Source organism: Acanthopagrus latus, chromosome 8 (genome assembly GCF_904848185.1).
Source record: "Acanthopagrus latus isolate v.2019 chromosome 8, fAcaLat1.1, whole genome shotgun sequence".
Taxonomy (NCBI): Eukaryota; Metazoa; Chordata; class Actinopteri; order Spariformes; family Sparidae; genus Acanthopagrus; species Acanthopagrus latus.
The window spans coordinates 14,978,109-14,999,860 of NC_051046.1; the positions used below are offsets into that span (position 1 = coordinate 14,978,109).

A 21,752-nucleotide genomic window follows, 5' to 3' on the forward strand; every position below is an offset into this window, starting at 1 on the left:
GCCCGAGTCGATATATTCACTCCCCTGACCGACGCGCTTTGACTTTCCACCATGTTATTTTAATGTCAAACTTTTTTTCTACGTGTCTGTGATCCTTTTTTGATGGTGAAGCATATCTGGCGAAGACACGCGTCTGATCTTTGAGTTCATGTCACAAAACTGAATCAGATCAGGCTGTGATCACGCAGTCAGAGTGCCATGGCAACTGTAGATACTTCAGTATAAAAATAACGCTGAATTAAAGCTACCACATCCTCCGAAAAAGCAAAAAACCAAGAGCCCTCTTATGACCCCCATGATGCAATTTGGGCATATTTACAAAAACAACCACATCCACTCTTCCAGAGCCCACAAACTTCACCTAAAAGTCAGGGTTTGTTATTCAGAGCCTTGCCCTACCTTCACAGTAGGCATTATCGTCTCGCAGTGGGCGGAAGCCATCCTTACAAACACAGCAGTCTCCTGCTTCCAGGTTCACACAGTCGGAGTGCTCCATGCAGCTGTGGCCCTCCGAGCAGAAGTCATGACCTGCAGGAGGCACGGAGCGGAAAAGGTTGAGACCCCAGAGGAGACGAGAGGAGAGGAGAGATGGACACACACAGGGCCGGTGGAAAGGTTATGTCATAGAATCACAACCTTTTCTCCGAGTATTCACACAGTGGTTTCTCCCCGAGCCACTTAAGCGGAATAATAGCACTAATTCGCTGGAGTTTCTCTCTGTTACATCCGACTTTTACAATCATGAAGGAACACACTAAAATAATCCACCATTACTGGAGATATATTGGATCTCACTTTTTCTTTCATTTTGTTTGAGCCCATTTTTGGACTGACTGGCAGCTTTCAGGTGGCCATAGATTTCCATTATTTGCCAGCCAGAAAGAAAAGCCTACAAAACTGGAAAATGACTTATTGAATACTTTCTTTTTAGCTGATACCGGATAAGATATGATGATGTATTCTGGAGAGAAGTTTCTAACATGTACTTTATGCACACCTAATAGAATACCGAATCCTTTTTGACGTTTGGAAGAATGAAATAGAGAGACAGCACATTTTACATTGCTACCCACAGCAGTCGAGAAGTGGCCTCTACTTCTGTACACCAACACTGTTGTTGCCTGTTGTGACCTTTATCCTATCAATATACAACACACAATGAATAATATATAATACATATTACAGTTATGGCCACATTTGTGACAGCCGTGTACGCAGCGGTGTAGTAAAGGACGGTGTTTCCTCCTTACCTCGGCACACTTTGCAGCATCTGTCACTCAAGGCGATCTGCTCCGACTCCGCACAGTTGAGTTCAGGACAAGGCTCGCTGGGGACGACTCGGTGCATCGTCCTGTCCTGTGATGGACAGAGACACAATCCCCGTGAGCTACTTCTTAGGTCCACCCTGCCCCTTTCATTTGCTAAGGGCCTGGATGTAATTATGAAGGTAATTACTCATCTATTGTGTTTCCTCTCTCACTCTCCCTCCTCCCTGTGTGTTCATTGCAAACCCAGGAAAAAAATAAAAAGGCTGTCTTCTTCTCTCCTCCTGTCAGTGATTTACATCGTGATTCATGATGCATCTTTATTATACAAACAATGAATCAATCTTCTGGATTATCCCTGCATGTGTGTTTAGTCAGAGTGTAAAACCTGATTAGGGGGTCTCCTGTTCCCAGCATGCCTTTGGCAGGTCTCTCTAATGATCTCATCCATGTCCCTCTGACTGATGCTAATTTGAAGTCATTACAAGAGACACACTTGGACAAAGACAATAGACTTTCCCTATCTATTTGTACTGCACAAATATTTCACTTGAGGAGGATCCACGGGGCGTTTCAATGAGGTGTTGCGACCTTTGTTTGCACAGAGGCTGCTCGCACGAAATTCTGCAGCAAACTTCCCCACACAACTTTCCAAACAAGCCGTACCGTCTACTTCTTCTTGCCACCCACCACCCAAAACTTGCAACCCCCCTTCAGCCAGCAGGCAGACAGAAGATCAGAGGCGTGACAAGCAGCTGTCAGGGGAAGCCTGCAGGAGTCTGCAGCAGTAGGCTGACTGACAGCACTCCCCGTCCCCATTTCTTTGATCTGCCTGGGACTGCCAGTCAGTTAACTGGGACTACAGATGGGCCAGGTGTGGGCAAGCAAGCCAGACAGCTGTCTGAACCTGCAGATTCTAATGGAGCTTTGCAGAATTCATGGTGGAGCTGGATGATATGATGGAGTCGGATGATTAAAAACTTCAAGTCACTTTCCTGAGATTGATTGGGCCTGCCTGGCATAATGTCATCAAGCGAATTACTTCCAAAAGTGGGCGACCCACCCATCTGGTGCACCAGGCAGACAAAAGCAAATACTCTGAATAATTGGGGAATTAATATGATTCGGGACCACTGTGGTATCTGATGATTGGGACTGATGAATGGCTGTCTCATCCGCTGACTGAAAGGTGCACTGCCCTGGTCTCCAAATGTAAACTTAATTAGGAGGATTTTGCCAATTTCTTTCGAACACAAAGAAAAGGATGACAAGCTAGATCAGCGATATTCAGATGGAGTGGAAGATCTTGCATGCTGGGCTTGATCTATAATCTCAGGTTAGGCCAAGATGGCTGCGGAATGAGTGTTTAGTGAGCAGTCATGCACCGCTACATGGGAAGTTATAGAGTTGAAGTGCTTGGTTACATGAGTTATTCTGGTGCCTCTTCCTGCAGAGGATTGATAAAAATCATTTTGAATAAGGATGCCTAAGTGTGTTTTTGCTCTCTCTAGGTGTGTGTGTGTGTGTGTGTGTGTGTGTGTGTGTGTGTGTGTGTTGACATGACTTACCCTGCACTCAAACAGCAGGCACCTGCCAGCGGAGTCCCGCACAGCTTTCTCATCCCCCTCCACCAGCTCTCTTCCACCGAACAGGCAGATAGCTGAGGAGACACAGAGGCATCATCAGCATACACGCAAATGAACACACAAACATATAAACAATACATATAAGAGCTGCAACAACTAGTCAATTCATCGATTAGTCAGTTGAGAGAAAAAATAATTACAGACTATTTGCTGGTTCCAAGCTTCTTAAATGTGAGGATTTGCTGTTTTTCTTTGACATATATGATTAAGAGTCTTAGAGTTTTCAACCTAATTGGACAAAACAAAAAATTTGAAGAGTCTGAGCTGAGCATTTATACAAAAATTTAACATTAATAGACTAAACTAACTAAATAATCAGCACTTTAATCAACAATGAAACTAATTGTTAGATGAAGCCTTAATATATATAAATTAATCTGAATGCAAAACATGACAAATGAAACTCCAAGAATGTTTGCAATTATCAAAAAGCATATTTCTCATATATATATATATATTTTTTGTTTTGTGATTCACAAAACTACATTTTTTTTAAGAACACACATCTGAGTTGTTAGAAGGAAATGATGACAAGAACAGATTCATCCACTTATATCTGATACTAACAAAATCGCAAAAGAAGTTACATGACTAACAGTCAAATTAATTAAATGAGAAAAATAGTAAAAAAAACTAACAAAAAAAGCCAGTGAATTACTTAATTATTCAAAAGTCATTTTAATGTTGCAGCAATTTATGAAATAGTTAATGGTTAATGTTAATGTCTCCTTTGGTCCTAGTCCTTTGGTTTTCTCTCTGATGTCCGCCAGCTGCTCTGTCTCAACTCTGTGATTTCCGGAGTTTCCCTGAAAGCAACCTGTTAATGCAGTGTAGTGTAGCTGGAAGTTAGCTCTGCTAGCCTAGCCACCTCTGCTGAAAGCGCGGCTGGAGAGTGTCTGTGTTTACACCGCTGTCACGGCAGCCCTGGACTGCCAGCAGGAGAGGGTTTCTCAGGAGCTGGCAACAAAACTTGGCTCAGCAGCCTCTGAGGACATCGTGGCAGCGGTGAAGAGACCGAAGAGGACGTTAATGGAGGAAGCTATTAAGAGAAAAAGAGACCTCGACTGGGCAAGAGACAAGAGTCTGGACTTGTTAACAGTACCTACTGGTGAATAGTAAGTAATATTAGCTGGGTTGCATGTCTTGTGTTATGTCTCACAAGTGCTTGATGTTTGGGCGCGTTGGTTTATATGCTAGTTTTGATCATAAGTTTGCAAGCCACAAGATTGTTATGACGGGCAGAGTTTTGTATGTCGTTAGCATGTAACGTTACATTGCACCTGACAAATTGTTTTTACATATTTACGACAGTTGTGTTGCACAAAATACAAAATTCTACATTACACTGCTTTAATAATATTAGCTCCAACATTTTCCAAGTATGAGTACATCACAAGTACTCATATTTAACCAGTCTACACAGCTGTGGACACAAACACTGACAGGACACCAGAGGCCTTACGTAACAGCTCTGATTCACGTGTGATATGATGATGATGATGATGATGTATGATACAATCTGTCCTTGTTATTTAGTCCTCAGGTAAAACTGAGTCAAGCTAAATCAAGCACATCGAACCCAATTAAGCAATGCTACCAGTGAAGTGGTGAAATACTTCACACGTAGAGCGAGTAAACACTCCTCAGTTTAACAGTGTGGAGAACCCCGTTTCATATAATTACAGGGCGAGAGGGGTGCAGACATAATCACATGAGCAGGAAGTCTGCGTTTGATGAGCAGCCGGGGTCGGACAGATTCCGACTGATACGTCGGGGGAGAAATGATTGACACCACGGGTCAGGCCCTATCACAAAGTGGTATATCATGAAAGCGAAGGACTTCTGAAACAGCCATTCGACGTTCCACTTGACAGATCATCAAAACAGAAACAAAAAAAAAAGAGAGAGAGAGAGAACCAGACTTAGAACTCCTCCCTGCAAGGCCTTGTGCTGCCAGATAAGGCTTTAATTTGGAGAGCGAATCGTGTCTTTGTAGTGGGGAAACTCGCGGGCTCTCTTCTCTCCAAAGCCGGAGCATGCGTAATTAGCTGTGTGTTTGTCTACCTCGTCGAGATAAGCAAGCACAGGGGCGTCGAGTTTAAGGGGATTACCTGCTACGTGTTCATATTTGTATAACAGGGCGGCAGATTTCGGACTCATGCTTTAAACCCCCCTGTGCTTCAGCCCCCTGACCCGCGGGTCAGTGGAAGAAACGATGCCGACGCAAGCTGATTAGAATCCAAGGCTAACAGGTTCCTGCTGATAGAGAGTTAAGTCAGCAGCAGCAGCAGCATGTGTGGGAGTGTGTGGTGAGAAAGTTCTCAAGTCAAGTCGGCCTGTACAAGATGTGGAGCGAGATCCGCTGCTAAGTACCACACGTATGTGAAGTCTGCTGGGTTCTTCTATCATTCCGTCCGTCACCCCGCGAGAACATCGGTTATTAAAAAAACACTATCTGATCGATTCCTCTGCTACATTTGGTTCCATACTCTTGACAGACCGCTGTGTCTGTCTTTTTTTCTTTTTTTTTTCTAAAAGCAAATACATCACATCTCTTTAAGTTTCATTTGGGTTAATAGAGGAAGAATGCTGGGGTGAGAAAAGCTAATATCCTCTGAAATCCATTTTTATTGAGAGAGGAATTGAGAGAATATGAGATGCAGAGTGCTGCGGTTAGGAGGCTAATAAGAGTTCATTGAGTGTTGTGGGAAAGAAAAAAAAAAAGACCCTCTGTGTGGATGTGTGATGAAACAGAATTATTTATCCGGCAAGAAACGTATCAGTGCTCAAAAGTTAACAAACGGACATTTAAGAAGACACCATCGCCAGAGAGAGTGTGCGCATCATTTCAGGCACTTAACATTTCTTTCTTCTTCACTGCTACTTCACTCGCGGCCTCAACGTGCCTGCCATAAATACGGACTGCTTTACATCACATGCAGCCATCCCAGATTTACTGGCTCGTGTCTGTGTGACTGGTGGCCATCTGCGTTTTTTGAAAGCCGGCGAGTGAATAATTGATTGGTCCATGTATATGCAAAAGGTTGGACCCATCTCAAGAGGCATGTTAGGAGGTAGCTTAGCAACACAGCAGAGCCCTGGTTCAATTGTCAGGCAGCCCTTGTGGAGGCGTGATGTGCGCTCTAAATCTGGTGGTGGTGTTGGTGGTGCTTGCTTCGCTGTTTGTGTGCGCGCCTGTTTGTGCGCAATTGTGTCCATGATTGTTTGAGTGTAGGAGGGTGAAGAGGTTAAGGGTACTCCACTCACGCTGGCACTCCTTGCAGCAAGCACCCTTTACGTAGGCAGGCGCTGTGCCCGCCGGGCACTGAGGGGGAGGGCAGGAGATGGCCTCACACTGCACCGTGCCATTCTGGTGAAGAGACAGAGAAACACAACACATTGTTTACGGGCCTGATAGTGATACCCATGACATCGATAGGAAGAGAAAATCTTTTTTAAAAAAAACAGACAAAAAAAAAAACTGATGATACTTCTGCAGGTGTTTTCCTGTTCACAGTCAAACAAACAAATACTTTTGCTAAAGATCCCTTAAAGGAACAGTTCATCCAAAAATGAACAGTTCAATCATCATCTACTCATCCCCAATGCAGATAGAAAGTAGTCCACAAAACATTTCTGGAGCTTCTTTTCAGATCATCTCTGGGCTCCATGAGACCAGGATTACACTGAAAGAGCTGTATGGAACCATTCAATGTTTTGTTCTGTTGTTCTTGCATTTAAGAACAAGTCTGTATCAATAGTTGGTTATGAAAATGCTGCAATGCTTCTTTTTTTTTCTGTGGACTATGAAACTTCACTCAAACATTGCATCCGCAAGGGGGTGAGTAGATAATGACTGAATTTTCATTTTGTGGGTGCTTATCATTAAAATCTGGTATTATAGAATTGTGACATTGAAATGTGCTGACTTTTTACACCAAAAGTAAATGTGTCTGTGTACTCAAGTGGATGTGCAATGTAAAGGAGATACTGTTTAGATCGCTGATAAGCTGTAACCAGCCTTTTTATGTTTTTTTTAGGTGGTAAGCTTCTATTCATCACTCCTCTCAAATAAAACTATTTCAGTGTCAAATCAACAAAACCACTCTCATGGCCCAGTGTAACCTAAATGTGGAAGGGCGACGTCTTTTTCGAATCAGTGGGGAAATTGAAATTGGTGGCGCAACATATTGTCCGATCATCTGACTAGAAAATAATTTGACACAATTTAGTCAAGATATGTGTTCGTGACATGATTGACTCCTGTCGTACAACTGAGTGCAAGCAATTCCACACCTGGCGTAGACCAGGCTATATAAATCTTAATGGTGCAACACAGCTAACATGCTAACGTCTTTCATTCAGACTCTCTTCTTTCAAAAGTCAGCACTGTTGAGATCGACTGAATTAAAAATAACGGTGACAATTCGCTTCGACAATTCTTGTGGTACCACCTCAATGTAGTGAGCAAAGCACATTAAGATCAACAACTTCCCTACACACTATCAATATGCAGTAATTAGGTGGTTATTAAGAGAAAGCTCTTAATTCTTTCATCAACTTGTATTGCAGAATACGCCTATGCAGAATAAGACAGCAAGAGGTGCTTCATGCTGGCTTGCTTGCAGAGAAGTGAACTATCTGATGGTTAAAATGTTTACCCTAACATTAAATGCTACCGATTCCTTTTATCTTACATGTAAATTTCACCAGTATAGATGCTGGTATGACAATGCCCACACAAAGATGTTGTTCTCATACCTATCATCCATTTTCTTGCAATTTAAAAAAAACAATGCCTGAAGGAAGGATTGTGAAGATAAAAAGAAAAAAAAATACAGGAAAAAAACAAACAACAGAAATCGACCATTGTGAAGCTTCTCACAACCTACAGCAGATCTCCACAGCAACCTGCAAATCTAATATATTTAAATGCTATCTCCTCTTCTCCAGGTTTTTCTCTGCTCCGGTAATTAACATTGCTTCCACGGATGAAAGCTCTGTGACAGCAACATCTATGAACCTGATCCACATAATTGATAACATCTTAATGCACGACCTTTTGCATTTCAAAGGTCACAGCTAATTGCCACACATAAGGTAAGGAACATATTCCATCTAATTTCTTAATTGCAGCCCAGGAATGGCAACACACCGTTCCCAGCGATTGAAGCAATTTCATTGGATGAGTGGGCAGAACAAATCCCTGATGATAATTATCATCTGTCAAGAGCAATTAGGTGTGGTGCACTGAGAGATATGTGATTTTTTTTTTTTTTCTTTTGCATGTTGGGTAGTGGTGCGCGAAGGCATCTTATTGGCTGGTTGGAAGGGTTCAGTAGCAGCGAATGAGTTTCGTGCTCCAAAGCTAAGAAGACTGGCAGGGGATGAAATCTGTTTGCTGATGTGCTACAAGCCCCAGATCTCCAATCACTTCTAATTCTCTTTTTGGCAATTATTCACACTTTAGGCAGTGCAAAGTAGACCCATGAGAGAATTGAGCATTACTAAGCACCGTTGTTGATGTGTCTAATCCTGAGTATTGTTGAGGTTTTTCAATACAGTATCTTTTCTCGAGTAACTGGGGCAACCCTCCTTTATATGAGAAATAATGAGAATACAAGCTGTCGACAAAGGGGCCCCTGCACCTCCACACACACACACACACACACACACACACACACACACACACACACACACACACACACACACACACACACCCCCACCTTCACACACTTGATGAACAGAGGAGCAAAACAAAAGCCAAGACCTACAATGGTTGCAGTGACAGTGTAGAACCCTCACATACGCACAGTCACACACAAAACAACACACGGTGTTACAGGCATGATGAAAAATGCATGTTCTCCCTTTCTCTAACAGACACGCATGCACTCAGACATCCGGTACACACGCACACGCAAATGTACAAACACATTCACACGCAGACAGACAAACACATATATCTGTTTATTTTATGACACACTCGCATGCCTGCGAGCGTATGTGTAGGCATGAGACGATCACACAATGACAAATCACAAAGAATACAGCAGGCAAATAATCCCAGATTCAGGACATTCACACGCAGCCACACACACACACGCACACACTTAATTAAAATTGAATGCCCTCTCTTGCTCTTTATTACTCTGACATACACACCCGTGTACCCACCATGTACGCATACATAGACACACACACACACACGGACAAACAAACACAGTCTAGTGTGTGAAGCCCCACCGAGCATGTGCAGTTCCTGCAGCCATCTGTCCAGCCCTCGTCCTCCCTGTAGACGACCCCCTTGACGCTGCAGGTTCTCTCACAATAGCAGCCGTCCAGCCCATTCATCTTCTCCTCCGCCCTGGACAGCTGTTCACGCCATCCCCCCCCGAAAAACAAAAGGCAAGAAGGAGAGAAGATGAGATTCAGCTTCGTCCTGCGTCCATATTCACATGTATAAGGCAGAGCTTCAAAAAGCAAACCAGCAGCCTCACAAAAGTAAGTCATTAGACACAATTAACCCCATTAACTCACAGAGAACAGAAAAGGCCTCAACAATAGCCAACGTCTAATGTTGATATGTCACCGATTGCCTGTTGCAATGAACTGAAAGCAGAAACACTGGCAGTTGTCACAGTTGATTTGAGACGGTGATCACAGTCCTTTATAAGATAATGTCCAATGCTCTTTAGACAAAATGTCAAATTAAGAAAAATTACATCGCATTACTTCACCTTGCTGGATGTTTTAGCGAGGATGTCCTGCAGTTCCATGATTTTCTGCACAAGTCCATGGAAGTCATTGCAAGTCGGGCATGCTGAGATACAAGAAACGTCACAGTATCCTGTTATTCAGTACATGTAATACAATAACCGGGAATTATGATGATTTATGATGATAATAAAATTAACACAGTTGTCGTTTAATTGGGCACATAATTCTTTCTAGAAACTGACATACAACTATTGAACAGAAAATCAATATGACTTTAAATTCAATAAGGCAAAAATTGGTTTATACATTCACCATCACAAACATTAAATGAATCAACCATTTATTACCTCTCTACTTTATATTACAGGACATCAATTTCAACTTATCTTTTCACTCTTTTATTATTAAAAACATATTCTGTGGTGTCCTCTCTCCATTTTTTTTTTACTTCGAACTGCAGTAAACTGCGTTCTATAGGAACCTTTGGCTGCGTGGTGACACAGAATCAGTGGGAAGATTATAAATCATGAGATGTGTCTGTGTCGTCCCTGTTGGCAGGAGAGCAACATGTCTGCAACATCCCGCACAACTGGAGAGTTAGCGTTAGCTGCAACAGCCACCGCGATGAAACAGGTGAAGACAGCATGGTGCCACCTTCAAAAATGTGGCAGCATAACTTCAGAGAAAAAGGTTCTTTCTATTCATTTTAGTGCTATAACGTGATAGTGACAGAAATAAACTTGCAGATTACCCTGTACTAAGAGTCATGCTTAACTGATTTTTTGATCAATTCATACACTTTTGAATGACAGTGATTTCCTCATACAACCAAAGACCATCTTTTTGATACTGATACAAAAAAAAAATGTATCCCATGTATCTCCCATGTATCTCCCATGTTACTGAGCAAACACCCTATAACAGTGAGTACTTTTGGACTATAGAGATATATGTGATTAAAATTATAAATAAATTCAAGTTATAATAATATGACAATAAAGCTTTCAGCAGCTTTAACCAAACTTGTATTTCTTATTGAAGAATTGTTTTTCAAGTGAGTCTTTTGAAGAATTTAAATAAAAAATGATAATAATAAAAGAAAAAAAAAATGGCAGTCAAGTGCCGAGCGGAATAAAGCTCCAGAGGTAAATTAAATCAAACACTCGTTAGAATGCTTCTTCAATGTATAAAGTACGAGACTTCACTCACTTCTGTTCAGATCTGGACACTGTGAGATGTAACCCTGTGGCATCACCAGGATCTCCACGTCCTGCATCACTCCCTGCACACACAAGACACACAACAAACATTTGAGTCAATGAGGATAACACCTCACGGGTAGGCAGGAGACGTGGCATGTTAATGTGTCGTAAGGGGGATAAATAGGTGGAGAGCGGTGGTGTCGTAAGTGTGCTTACAGTACATTTTTTCACATGAGATAACACGGAGCCTGAGTGCACACGGGCCATGCAAACACAAAACCAATAACCCTGTTTACGAGGGCTTTGTTAACTGCTGCAATCGTAAAACTGAACACAGAGAAACAGCAGTAAACCTGAGAGCAAGCGCAAAATGTATTTTTCAATCTGTGCGGCGAGAGACAGAGAAGTTAGCTGTGAGATAACACATCTCCAAGGTTGGTGCTCGGATGAATCATCCCATAACCGCACACCAACAGGAAGCGTAGTGAACCAAATGATGTGGGAGTTTTAGTAGGTAGATGGAGTTTTTATTTTTTTTGCCTCCACTCTCCTCTGATAAACATAAACAGGAGAAACAGATTCAATCTGATATCATAAGACCCAATTGATAGCTTCTTTCATGTTGTGTCCGAACACCCAAACACACACACACGTATACACGTACACACAAACGGATAACCTGTCGCCATGGTAACCTGGCCCATTTCATTCCTTGAGTGCATGTGTTTCCCTTTCAGAAGTGGAGGGGGGTTCAACTTAGGAGAAATTGTTTTTTAAATTGTCTTGCCACTTCAATTTACTGGCCATAAATTTAAAATCCCGCGGAAATGATTTGATGATTTTTCACGCCGACGCGCTGAAATGGAAGCAGATTGGAGTCGTGCCCATCAAACTTGTACCGGAACCGTAAAGCTATACATTCGTCTGCAGCCGGCATACACATTTTCCATCATGTATTTGCAGTGAACGCTCTTTAAAGAGTATGTTGTTAACGTCACAGTGAAACAACACTTCAGAGTGTTATATTCGGTAATGTGACAGGTAGGGCTAGCTAGTAGCCTCAGATCATAATTGATTAGATAAATGTATATAGACGCCTGAGTTTATGTTGAGTCTTTTAATATGTTTTCAATTTAATGTTTTACAGCAGGGGTTCCCAAACACAATCAACCACTGGCCATGTTGAGATACATGAACATGTGTGGCATAGTAAGAACATAATGCAGCTCAGACCACTGTACAATAAAGATGGAGCTGTAAATAACATCAGGTTTGAGGATATTTTAATGTTAAATGAAGATAATTTTCTTTGTGATATGTATTAAAAAGGTTGTCGTTTCGAGGAAAATAAACAGCAAAACACAATCCAGTATTTAAATGGCAATTACATCATGTTATTTCTGACTTGGTTTTCCTGGCCTGGTACTGAATAACACAAGTCCCAGTACTGCTCCATGGCACGGTGGTTTGGGAACCACTGTTTTACATGATCTAAAATAAACTGATTGATAAAGCTTGTTCTTTTTTGTTTGTTTGTTTTTTTACATATTTTTGGCATGTACCAAGGACTGACTAGAATGTTGCTCAGTAGAGCGCATACCTCCACCAAGGCCCAACTGTCCCCTTTTGTACTCATAGATACCAGCCACCTAAATATACTTGATTATTCTCATCAGGATCCATGTATTATTCCATGAGAAAGCTTCATTCAGATCCACACAGAAACAAACCAAACTGACAAACCAATATGCCAAGATATGGGCGGGGGTGAAAACATAACATCTGTAGCAAAGTAATTAAAGGTTCAATTCGTAAAAAAGTTGCTTCTGTAATTCTCAGTCCCTCACTGGAGGTCAAGTCTGCTGCCAACCCTAGCCTCAGTATTTCTCAGAGAAGGGAATGAGACTCAAAAATCGACTTTCTTACAAACTGGACATTTAACACAAGAATATAGTGTCAGAAATGGAAAAAAATACATGTTTCATTTCAACATGTCTCTAAGCAGAGCCTGTGCAGTTCACGCATCACTATCAACCAGTCGCAGTGTCCAAACTGACACTGTTCACTGCCGTACACATGCGGGAACACATCACCCATTACCCCCATCTGCACCGGAAATGGGACTTTGTGAGAAACAACAACCGGCACAGTGAAGTTTCAATCAGCAACATACATTTCCTACAAAATGCAGATAGTCATGAGAAGATATATCCTGCCAGACTAAAAACAAATTACTTCCAGACTGTGAAGTAAAACCTAATTTGCACACGTCAGCATTTGCTGTTTCTTGTTGCATTTAGGATTGCTGGATTAAAAGTAAATTGTTTTGCAGCCTTTCAAGTTGGGATGCAGAGCAGTTTGCTACATCGGCATACAAATCAACTTCTAATGACACACAACTGATGAAATTCCCCCAAAGAACGTGTCACTTGGTAAGTAGGATGAAATAGGTTTAACTATCCTACGATGTGTGTGGACTGTAAAGGCGAACTGTGCCGAGTCGTGAGGCAGAGATGCACATACGCACGCTCTGACTCGAGTCTTTACTATGACTGTTAGGGATGTGAATTTTCTCTTCTTCGTTTGACAGACACCCACGTCCACACGCCGACTGTTTGTGTGTGTCAGAATGTACTAATGAAGCAGTGTGTTTTTTAAAGAAAAGGAGACGTGCCTCCCTAGCAACTAATCAAGGCTTCACAGTTGCGAGGAGAGATGCGGCTACGTGACGAGATTAGTGCGTGACCTCTGAGCCTTCTTTCATCTCCCAATTAACACGGAGGAAATCAAACAGCCTGGACACAATGTGTAAAGTGTTAACACACACACAAACACCATCAAACACAGAGCCAGTCACCGGCAGACTGATTAAAATGGTTTTAGTTGCTGGTGAGCTGACATTTTGCCCCAACCTGTCTCCCCAGGTGGGATATTTTGGAGTGCGGCCCGGTCTGGGAGAGGCAATATATGTCTCCCTGTCTTATAAACAAGACCATAGACTAAGCTTAATGAGCACAGTCCAGGGGCTATTTAATGATTTCTCCAAAATCAGCGTTGTGGGGTGTTGCTGAGATAATTGCACTGGGCTTAGCTGCAGAGTAAGAGAAAGGGAACAACAATGACAAAAAAGAAAAAAAAAAAGTCAATTCCTCAGGCAGGCACAGCAACCCTCAAATTAAAATGGTAAGCCTTGAGAAATGCATGCAATTAAATCCAACAGCTATAATAAATAAAACCAAACAAACCAGACAAAGAGGGAGAAGATACAGTAATAAACCAAGACTGAGACCGGGACGAAAAGCTGGTGCAACAGTTGACACGCGTTACCTTGCTTTTGCCACTCTGAATCATTTTATTTCACAGCAAGATTGGCATCAATGACAAGAAGTTTGCGCTTACCTTGAAGAAGCCATGAGCAGCGTTTCTCTGTCCGAGCCAGAAAGAAGCATCCTCAGGTATGTCCATGTACGGGGCCTCCACCACCCGCTCATAGATCCTGCAAAAACAAATTCAGCAGTGGTTATTCTGGTGACAGATTGGTGGAGTTTTCACTGATGAAAAAAAAAAAAAAACAACATCTCCCCCTGCACTGAAGGTCTTGCCCTGTTAAATCCTTCTGTTACCTCTTACCCTGAGGTGGGTATAGATAGCGGCATGATTTCTATGATGCACATGGTGTGGCCGTCTGCTTCTTTGATTGTGCCAAGACGGATTTACGCACACAAACAGTAACACTCCTCTCATATGGAAGATGCAACTCAAGGGTTGCACCGGATCCGTTCATATAGGACAGCAGACCGAGGCTTAAGAAACGTCCCGTTTGTGGTGCTGTTTCATATGCCTTAGGTTGGAACGTGGGACTTTCACATGTCAACTGATCGCCTGTTATATTCACGGCCTTGCCAGTGATGACTGAGCGAATTGCACCCGGATAAATCTCTTTTGTATTTTGCATGATTCTGGAGTTTGTAAGTCTTGCATCTGTGGCGACATTCCTGTGCTGGCGCACCAGTGGTGATGCATTTTATGTCAACCATAAAAGCAACCGTAGCAACAGAATACACTGTAACAAACTGCTGTATATTTACGGTGGATTCACAACAGTTTCCTACTGTATTTCATAATAATTGTAAAATACTGTTAAATATTAATCTCTCACATGTAAATTAACAATTAAATCAGTCATTTAACAATTACAGTAGATAATGGTAATTTAACGGCTTAACACAGTATTTGTAATGCATTGCTATAAATATACAGTAGATTACAAAAGTATCTTACTGTATTTTAAAATAATTGTAAAATTCTGTTAAATATTCATTCCTCACATGTAAATTAACTGTTAAATCAGTCATTTAACAATTACAGTAGATAACTGTAATTTAACCGCATAAGTCAGTATTTGTAATGCATTGCTGTAAATTTATGGTGGATTACAACAGTATCTTACTGTATTTTAAAACAATTGTAAAATAATGTTAAATATTCATGCTTACATGTAAATTAACAGTTAATGTTCATTTAACAATAAGAAACTGTACTTTAACAGCATAACACAGTATTTTCTGTCAAGCAGTGGAGACGTGCTAACTCTTTAGTCTGGTGGTACAGCAGTGGATACTTCTGTATCTCTTGCCAGGCATTAGCAGAGTGACCAGACTTTACACAAACATGTATTTTTCTTTAATCCCTTCTCAAGTCCAGTCATTATCCATCAGCATCTTATTGATGATTGCGGGCTTATGTTTCTATTTTGATGATAGCACTTCTTTACTGATCAAACTCCTCAAACTACTCATTTTTGCATGACAATATGTAACCTGACTGGCTATTCCTGCACATGACTTTGGAGAGCCCAGCTCCGTCATCTCATTCCATGTGTTCAGAAGTCCATGTGGAGTTCAACAGAGCAGGTAAAGTAAAGTTATGCTTATCTCCCCAAATTGTTTCCAGTGTTGTTTTGTCTATGTGATTATTTAACTGTTGACATTTCAGATGTTTCATTAGGTCTGTTTCATTAGTTCAGGTTGCTGAATAGGGCTAAGTGAAGCAAGCTCTGTAGCTAGCTTGAGCTCAATTAGCCATAGGTGTTGCTGACCTTCATAAAGTTTTTTTTTTATTGTAAAATGTATGTGTCAGTATCATATCATTTCTTAATTTAACTTCATTAACTTCACTGTACACTATTTTTCCAGAGGTAACCCTGTCTAAACAATGAGCAGTTGAGTCCATATACATGTCTATACTCTCTTCTTTTTCTCTTTCATTACGTGGACATTTTTAACTGATGTTTTAAAATGGAAAATATGGACTCTTGCCCAAATCAGCCCACTCACATTCTCTGTGTAAACTGTACGAATGAGCCAAAACACTTTGAGCGACTGCATGAATCTAACTTTGATGACAGTTTTTTTTCCATAATAATGACCGGAGTGTTGCAACAAAGTACCCATTTACTGCACCACTTCACTGAATTTTTGACCAAGGACACTTTGAATGAAATAAAATGAAAACTTCTGAGAAAAAAAGATGATCATTGAAACCCTTACATCTGTGTTCACGTGCGATATCTGTCCTTGCTTGTGTTCGCTTGTTGTTGTGTTCCTTTTTGAGCTTTATAATTAATCATTTGCTCCACTTTTATTGCTGCCCATGTATTTATTTATGCTTTGACTGTAATCAATATGCCTTAAATCAAGACACTTGTTTTAAACCTGCCAACATTACACCTTGCCAGGGACTACAGATGAAAACTTCACTCTTGGCTAATTCTGGAATATTTACAATAAAGTTCTTTAAAATCCATTGTCCCTGAAAAATGAACAATAAAAAAAAGAATACCAATACCACAATTCAGGTGATCTGCCAATAGCAAGGACTGATCTGGTGCACTATTTTACCTCATTTTATCTCATCAGTAGTAATTTTCCCGTTCAGCAACTCAAAGAGAGTTATTGTAACTGAAAAAAAGTGTATGAATGAATGTAACTGAACATGGAAATACTGAACTTTGTGAGGATGTTGACACAAAACTACATCTCACGTGGATCCATTGTGTCATGGCAGATCTACCTAATAAGATCAGTGTCATATGGTATTATATATACATATCTGCATTTTCAGTTTAAATCATTTGAAAATAAATGAATAACCTCACTCAGCGTGCACCCGAGCATCTTACCTGTTGCAGTCGACATGTAGAATGACATGGGAGGCGCTGACAGCCACAGACACCTTGTGCCACTGGTCATCAGCCAGGCTGTAAGGGAACACCTCCGTGTGGGCCTGTTGGCCTTTGGTACGATAGTGAAGTCGCACCTCGCTGCGCTGGCCGCTGCTCTCCAGCTCCAGGAGCCTGCAAGATGTCCAAGCAAACCAATTCCAATAACAGCCACATGCATCTCCCTGTGAATTTGCATTCCCTGCGCTGTACAGCATGTCTTGTTGCATTTAAGTCTCGTTAGTGGAAGCGAATCCTTATTTCTTTCCGCGCGTAAACCTATTGCATGCGAGTGTCAAAACTCAGGGCTCCTCTATCGGCACAGCGCCGAGAGATAAACACGCCACTCATTTCCAAGCACGGCACTCACATCTCCCCATATTCGCAACACCATTTTGTATCTAATCACATCACTAGTCAAACATAATGGCACTGTATAGCTGTTAAGTGCAACATCAGCAACACACAACAATAGCTGACTTGTAGAGGTTCAACGCTTTACATTGGCGTATTAGTATTCCCGCAGAATCCTCCTCTCCACACCACTGAGATTCACCCAGCATAGTGACACTAATGGAAAGAGACGCCGATACACACTCGTCACCCCTGCCTTTAAAGACAGACTTATTTAAAACTAGACTCATTTGCTGGAAACATTATTCAAAAGAAGTAAAAAAAAAAAAAATAGACACTCGTGCAAGTGTGGCAATGGCATTGATTTATCTGCAAACCCGATCTAATAGATTTACTCTCTCCCAGCCATGCATGCACATTCATCCCAGCTCCATAAATGCACTTGCTAACACTTCTGACACTGAATTAGTCTTTGCCATGTCTCCAGATGAAACCATGCAGTGCTGCTTTGTTGCATATGAATGGCTGGGAAAGCTAATCAGCGGAGGGGAAAGTCATTAACATCCCCGTGAGCTCTCTTCTCAGGACTGACTTTAATGTACAAACTGTTCAATCAACGCATTATGTGGATTCAGATTGCTGTTCTGATCATCCAACGGCTCAGCTACCACAAACTAATGGAAAACATTAGCATGCTAACTGCGGATGGGGTCTCATCAGTTTTCAATCCACGATTACAGGCTCAATGTTTGGATCGTTGATGGACTGTGAATAATACATCGCCGCACTTGGCGCTTTGCTTTGTTTACCAGGCTGGTATGTAGAACATCTAAATACTTATCAAATACAAATATTCAGGTTTCAATCACAAACACATTACTGACTGCTAAATTTAGGAATCGATTTTAATTATGGTTTATCAGTGGGGCTGCACTGTACTCTGTGTGACACCCTGGGCTCTTGCTCTGTAATACGCTGCTAAAATATGCATCTCAAATTTAATTTGTTGGGTTTTTTAACTGTGTTTTACCATGTGCTTTCAAATTGTATACAACAATGATCTGGGTTGCTACAATATGTCTGAGATGATCAAATACAAAAATTGTTATATTATGACTGAATATCACAGGTTACCCTCTTTCTACACATCACAAATCATATCTGACCGCAATATACCGTCAGATGTGAAGTGATCATACCTGTGCTCAGAATGATGAATGGACAGGATGACCCCAGAGTTGAGGTGATCTTGTTTGAGGGTCACCAGCACAGTGAACTCGTTCTTGCCTCTCAGCTTCTGGACCATTTGCTCTGAGACCTCAACAGGAGCCACCACTTCCCTGGAGGACCCTAGAATGAAGACGGAAATATCAGATAATATTCAAATGGCAAAAATGGTAAACAGCTGCATTCATATGGCGCTTTTGTCACTCATTTGCTCACACACACATACACACACACACACAGTCACACACAGATGGCAAAGAGATGTGATGCACAGGGCTGCTCTATTGATCGGGAGCAGTCTGTGGTTCAGCTTCATGCCAAAGGACACTTTGACAAGTGGACAGGAGCATCCAACCCCGTGATTAGTAAACCACCTGCATTATGTCTTAATACTCACAGCTATTAATGTAATTATTATTTCAATCATTTAGACCTTTAAAAGCCAGTTGCTCGGAGAGATTCTCCTCCATCCATTGGAAGATTAATCTTGTGAAAATAAAAATAAAAAACTAGAACAAACAATGTGTCTTCAATATGTATGTTTTATTAATCTCACAAGGACTTTTGCTGAATATATTGAGGGCAGGCCGACACAAATGAAAAGCCAAAGTTGCAGCTGTGAATTGTCAAGGGATTACTGATGTATATGAATATGCAATACTTAAACACATTACACGCAGTAAAGTGGATTTGAAGTGTGTAATTACCTCCGCTATGGAGGTTATGTTTTCATCCATGTACATTTTTTTTTGTTGGTTTGTCAGCAGGATTACACAAAAAATACTGAATGGATTCCCACAAAAACCTGAATGGATGATGGGTCTCCACCCAGAATAGATCCCATGAACTCTGGTTGCAGATCAGGATAAGAGGACGGAGCCAGGATTTCTTTCTTTTTTTCAACATTGCAAGATCGGATGTTTTTTGACATTTTTGTTCATTTCCGGAAAGAAAATCAGAGAAGTAAAACAAGACTAACGCTTTTCAAATGGGTTATTCTGTCTCCCCTAGTTATCTAACACATTGAATCAGGACAACAGAACACCTTTTTGTTAAACACAACTTTTTACATTGAAGTAATGTAAAAGAATTAGATTTAAAAAATACCTAAATTCACTGCTTTTTGGAATGAAAACACTAATGAGAATATAGCAACAGTAAGACTGTTAAAGCTCCTGTAAGCATTGCCGTCATTTTCAAGTGTTTTTCTTTGCTTCAGAATCAGAATTCCTTTATTTGTCCAGACAAATTTCTGTCACAGCAGCCACGGGACAGTAATATTACAACAACAATAATAGTACAAAAAAATATTATAAAATGCCAGGAAATAGAAATATTTATATACATAATATTATACAATATGAACAGTGTAATTATAGACAGCGAGTGTACTGTTATTAATAAATACTGCACATGGGTATGAAAATTGTCCAGTTAACAAGTTGGCCTGTTTGGTGGTACAAGCCATCACCAGGAGCACTGGAACTGGTGGTATACACTGTTCTGTCATTGCCATTACAAATGAGAATCCTGCTCTCTGTGTGGTCATGAAAAGACACAACCCCCCACTTTTATGGATATCTCAGTCCTGATTGGATAAAGCGGGCAGGGATACCAGAACAAAATATTCTCTTTTACTACATGAGTGAAGGAAGGAGATGAATGTGTTACTAACCAAATCCTCTATAACAGTGATTACTGTAAGAATAAAGAGCTATTTTATACATATTTTTAGAAGAAAATGGCAGCTTTAATGAAAGTTTAAACTGAAAATGAAATAGTGTTAAAATCAACTGCAATGTATGAAATATACTGACACTGAACATTGGTGGTATTGACATTTTAGAGATACAAAATATTAAAAAGAAAAAATTTGCTGTACAGAACCGGAGAACATTCCGTTGGGACTCCACTGGCCAAATGCTGTAAATATTTGATGTATTCACATGAACGCTTGACGAATTTGAATTCATAAATGAAAAATCAACACAAAACCCTCCAAAAAGAGAAATGTTTACAGCTCTGTCTCAAAAAATGTGCTTCATGCTTCATTTAGTGGAACATGTTGTCCACTTTACTCAACTGTGCACGCTGGTTGACCATTGTGATCTCAGACCTGTTTTGATAAATGGAGATGTAACCACAAAGCTACTTTAAAAAAACTTATGTGGATGTTTACCAAATGAAGTCATCGGGAACTAGCCGGCCACTTTGAAGCTTAAGTGGTTTCAAGATTAAGTCAGGCCACTCACCTCAGATAAAACTAAACGTCACCCACTTGCTAAAAGAATTACAGAACTTAATGCTACCAAACACTGTGCCAAACATGTGATAGCTTGTATCAAACAATGGAACCATGGGATGAAACCCTTTCTCCTCGGCTCGGTGTAGGGCTAGAAATATGATGTCAAGGATTTGGGGAGGAGAAATGAAAGGCTAATGGTGGTGGTGCGGATGGGAGGGCATTTGTTTTCTCCATGTAGTTAGCTGGTGAGCTCAGGCCTGTTCTCACCAGTGTGCCCCCTCTCTCCTCTCCAATTCTACACAGACGTCTATGCTGCTTTAATGGAAGCATCAATAAATGATGACGTTTCTCAGAAGCAATCACATCAAAGAGTTCACTTCCAGCTATGGGATGCATGCAAGAAGCCCTGGCACACTTAAGCGCTCCAGGAAGCTAGCGAGGCGGCTTTTCCTCAGTGTATTAACATTACTTCCAGCTGGTGGGAGTAGCCAATTAACACAATGCAATGTGAAACAGCAGGCAATGCCATGATGGAGACTGTCATGCACGGTGTCGCCATTGGTTAGAACACGTTGGGAGCGTTTTGGGAGGAGCATTGTTTTCATCTCTCCCTTCTACTTGCTTACCACGCTAGCCGAATGAGCCGTATGTAGCCTGACGTGGGCTTTTAAGCCCATCGGAGACATATTTTGAGTCATCTCTGTCCAAACAAATATTCTCACTGGATCCGTGGCTCACCATAGCAGAACATTGTCATGCATTTTTCATTGGCGGCGCAGTATCATTCCTGTGTCATTGGCTGAGGTGGCACAGATGGTCCAATGACTGCAACAGGAGTTCTGCCTAGTGATAATCTGCTGCCATCAACAGATT

At 41.1% G+C, this 21,752-nt stretch overlaps 1 protein-coding gene and 1 long non-coding RNA gene across 2 annotated transcripts in view; one reads left to right on the top strand and one right to left on the bottom strand.

Annotated features, from left to right (window-relative positions):
* Positions 1 to 21,752, bottom strand: part of nell2a (neural EGFL like 2a) — an 86,250-nt gene that overhangs the window by 55,852 nt on the left and 8,646 nt on the right. Inside the window, exons 3-12 of the mRNA XM_037108242.1 lie at positions 18,607 to 18,757; positions 17,015 to 17,188; positions 14,233 to 14,329; positions 10,841 to 10,913; positions 9,652 to 9,734; positions 9,158 to 9,286; positions 6,179 to 6,281; positions 2,834 to 2,925; positions 1,251 to 1,356; positions 400 to 528 (exon numbers count right to left, since the gene is read on the bottom strand). Of these exons, the coding sequence (XP_036964137.1) occupies positions 400 to 528; positions 1,251 to 1,356; positions 2,834 to 2,925; positions 6,179 to 6,281; positions 9,158 to 9,286; positions 9,652 to 9,734; positions 10,841 to 10,913; positions 14,233 to 14,329; positions 17,015 to 17,188; positions 18,607 to 18,757 (1,137 nt within the window). The remainder of the gene's footprint in view (positions 1 to 399; positions 529 to 1,250; positions 1,357 to 2,833; positions 2,926 to 6,178; positions 6,282 to 9,157; positions 9,287 to 9,651; positions 9,735 to 10,840; positions 10,914 to 14,232; positions 14,330 to 17,014; positions 17,189 to 18,606; positions 18,758 to 21,752) is intronic.
* Positions 3,788 to 10,537, top strand: LOC119024986. The gene is made up of 4 exons (XR_005076660.1): positions 3,788 to 4,026; positions 7,865 to 8,011; positions 9,287 to 9,415; positions 10,190 to 10,537. It is a non-coding gene; the product is annotated as an uncharacterized LOC119024986 (long non-coding RNA).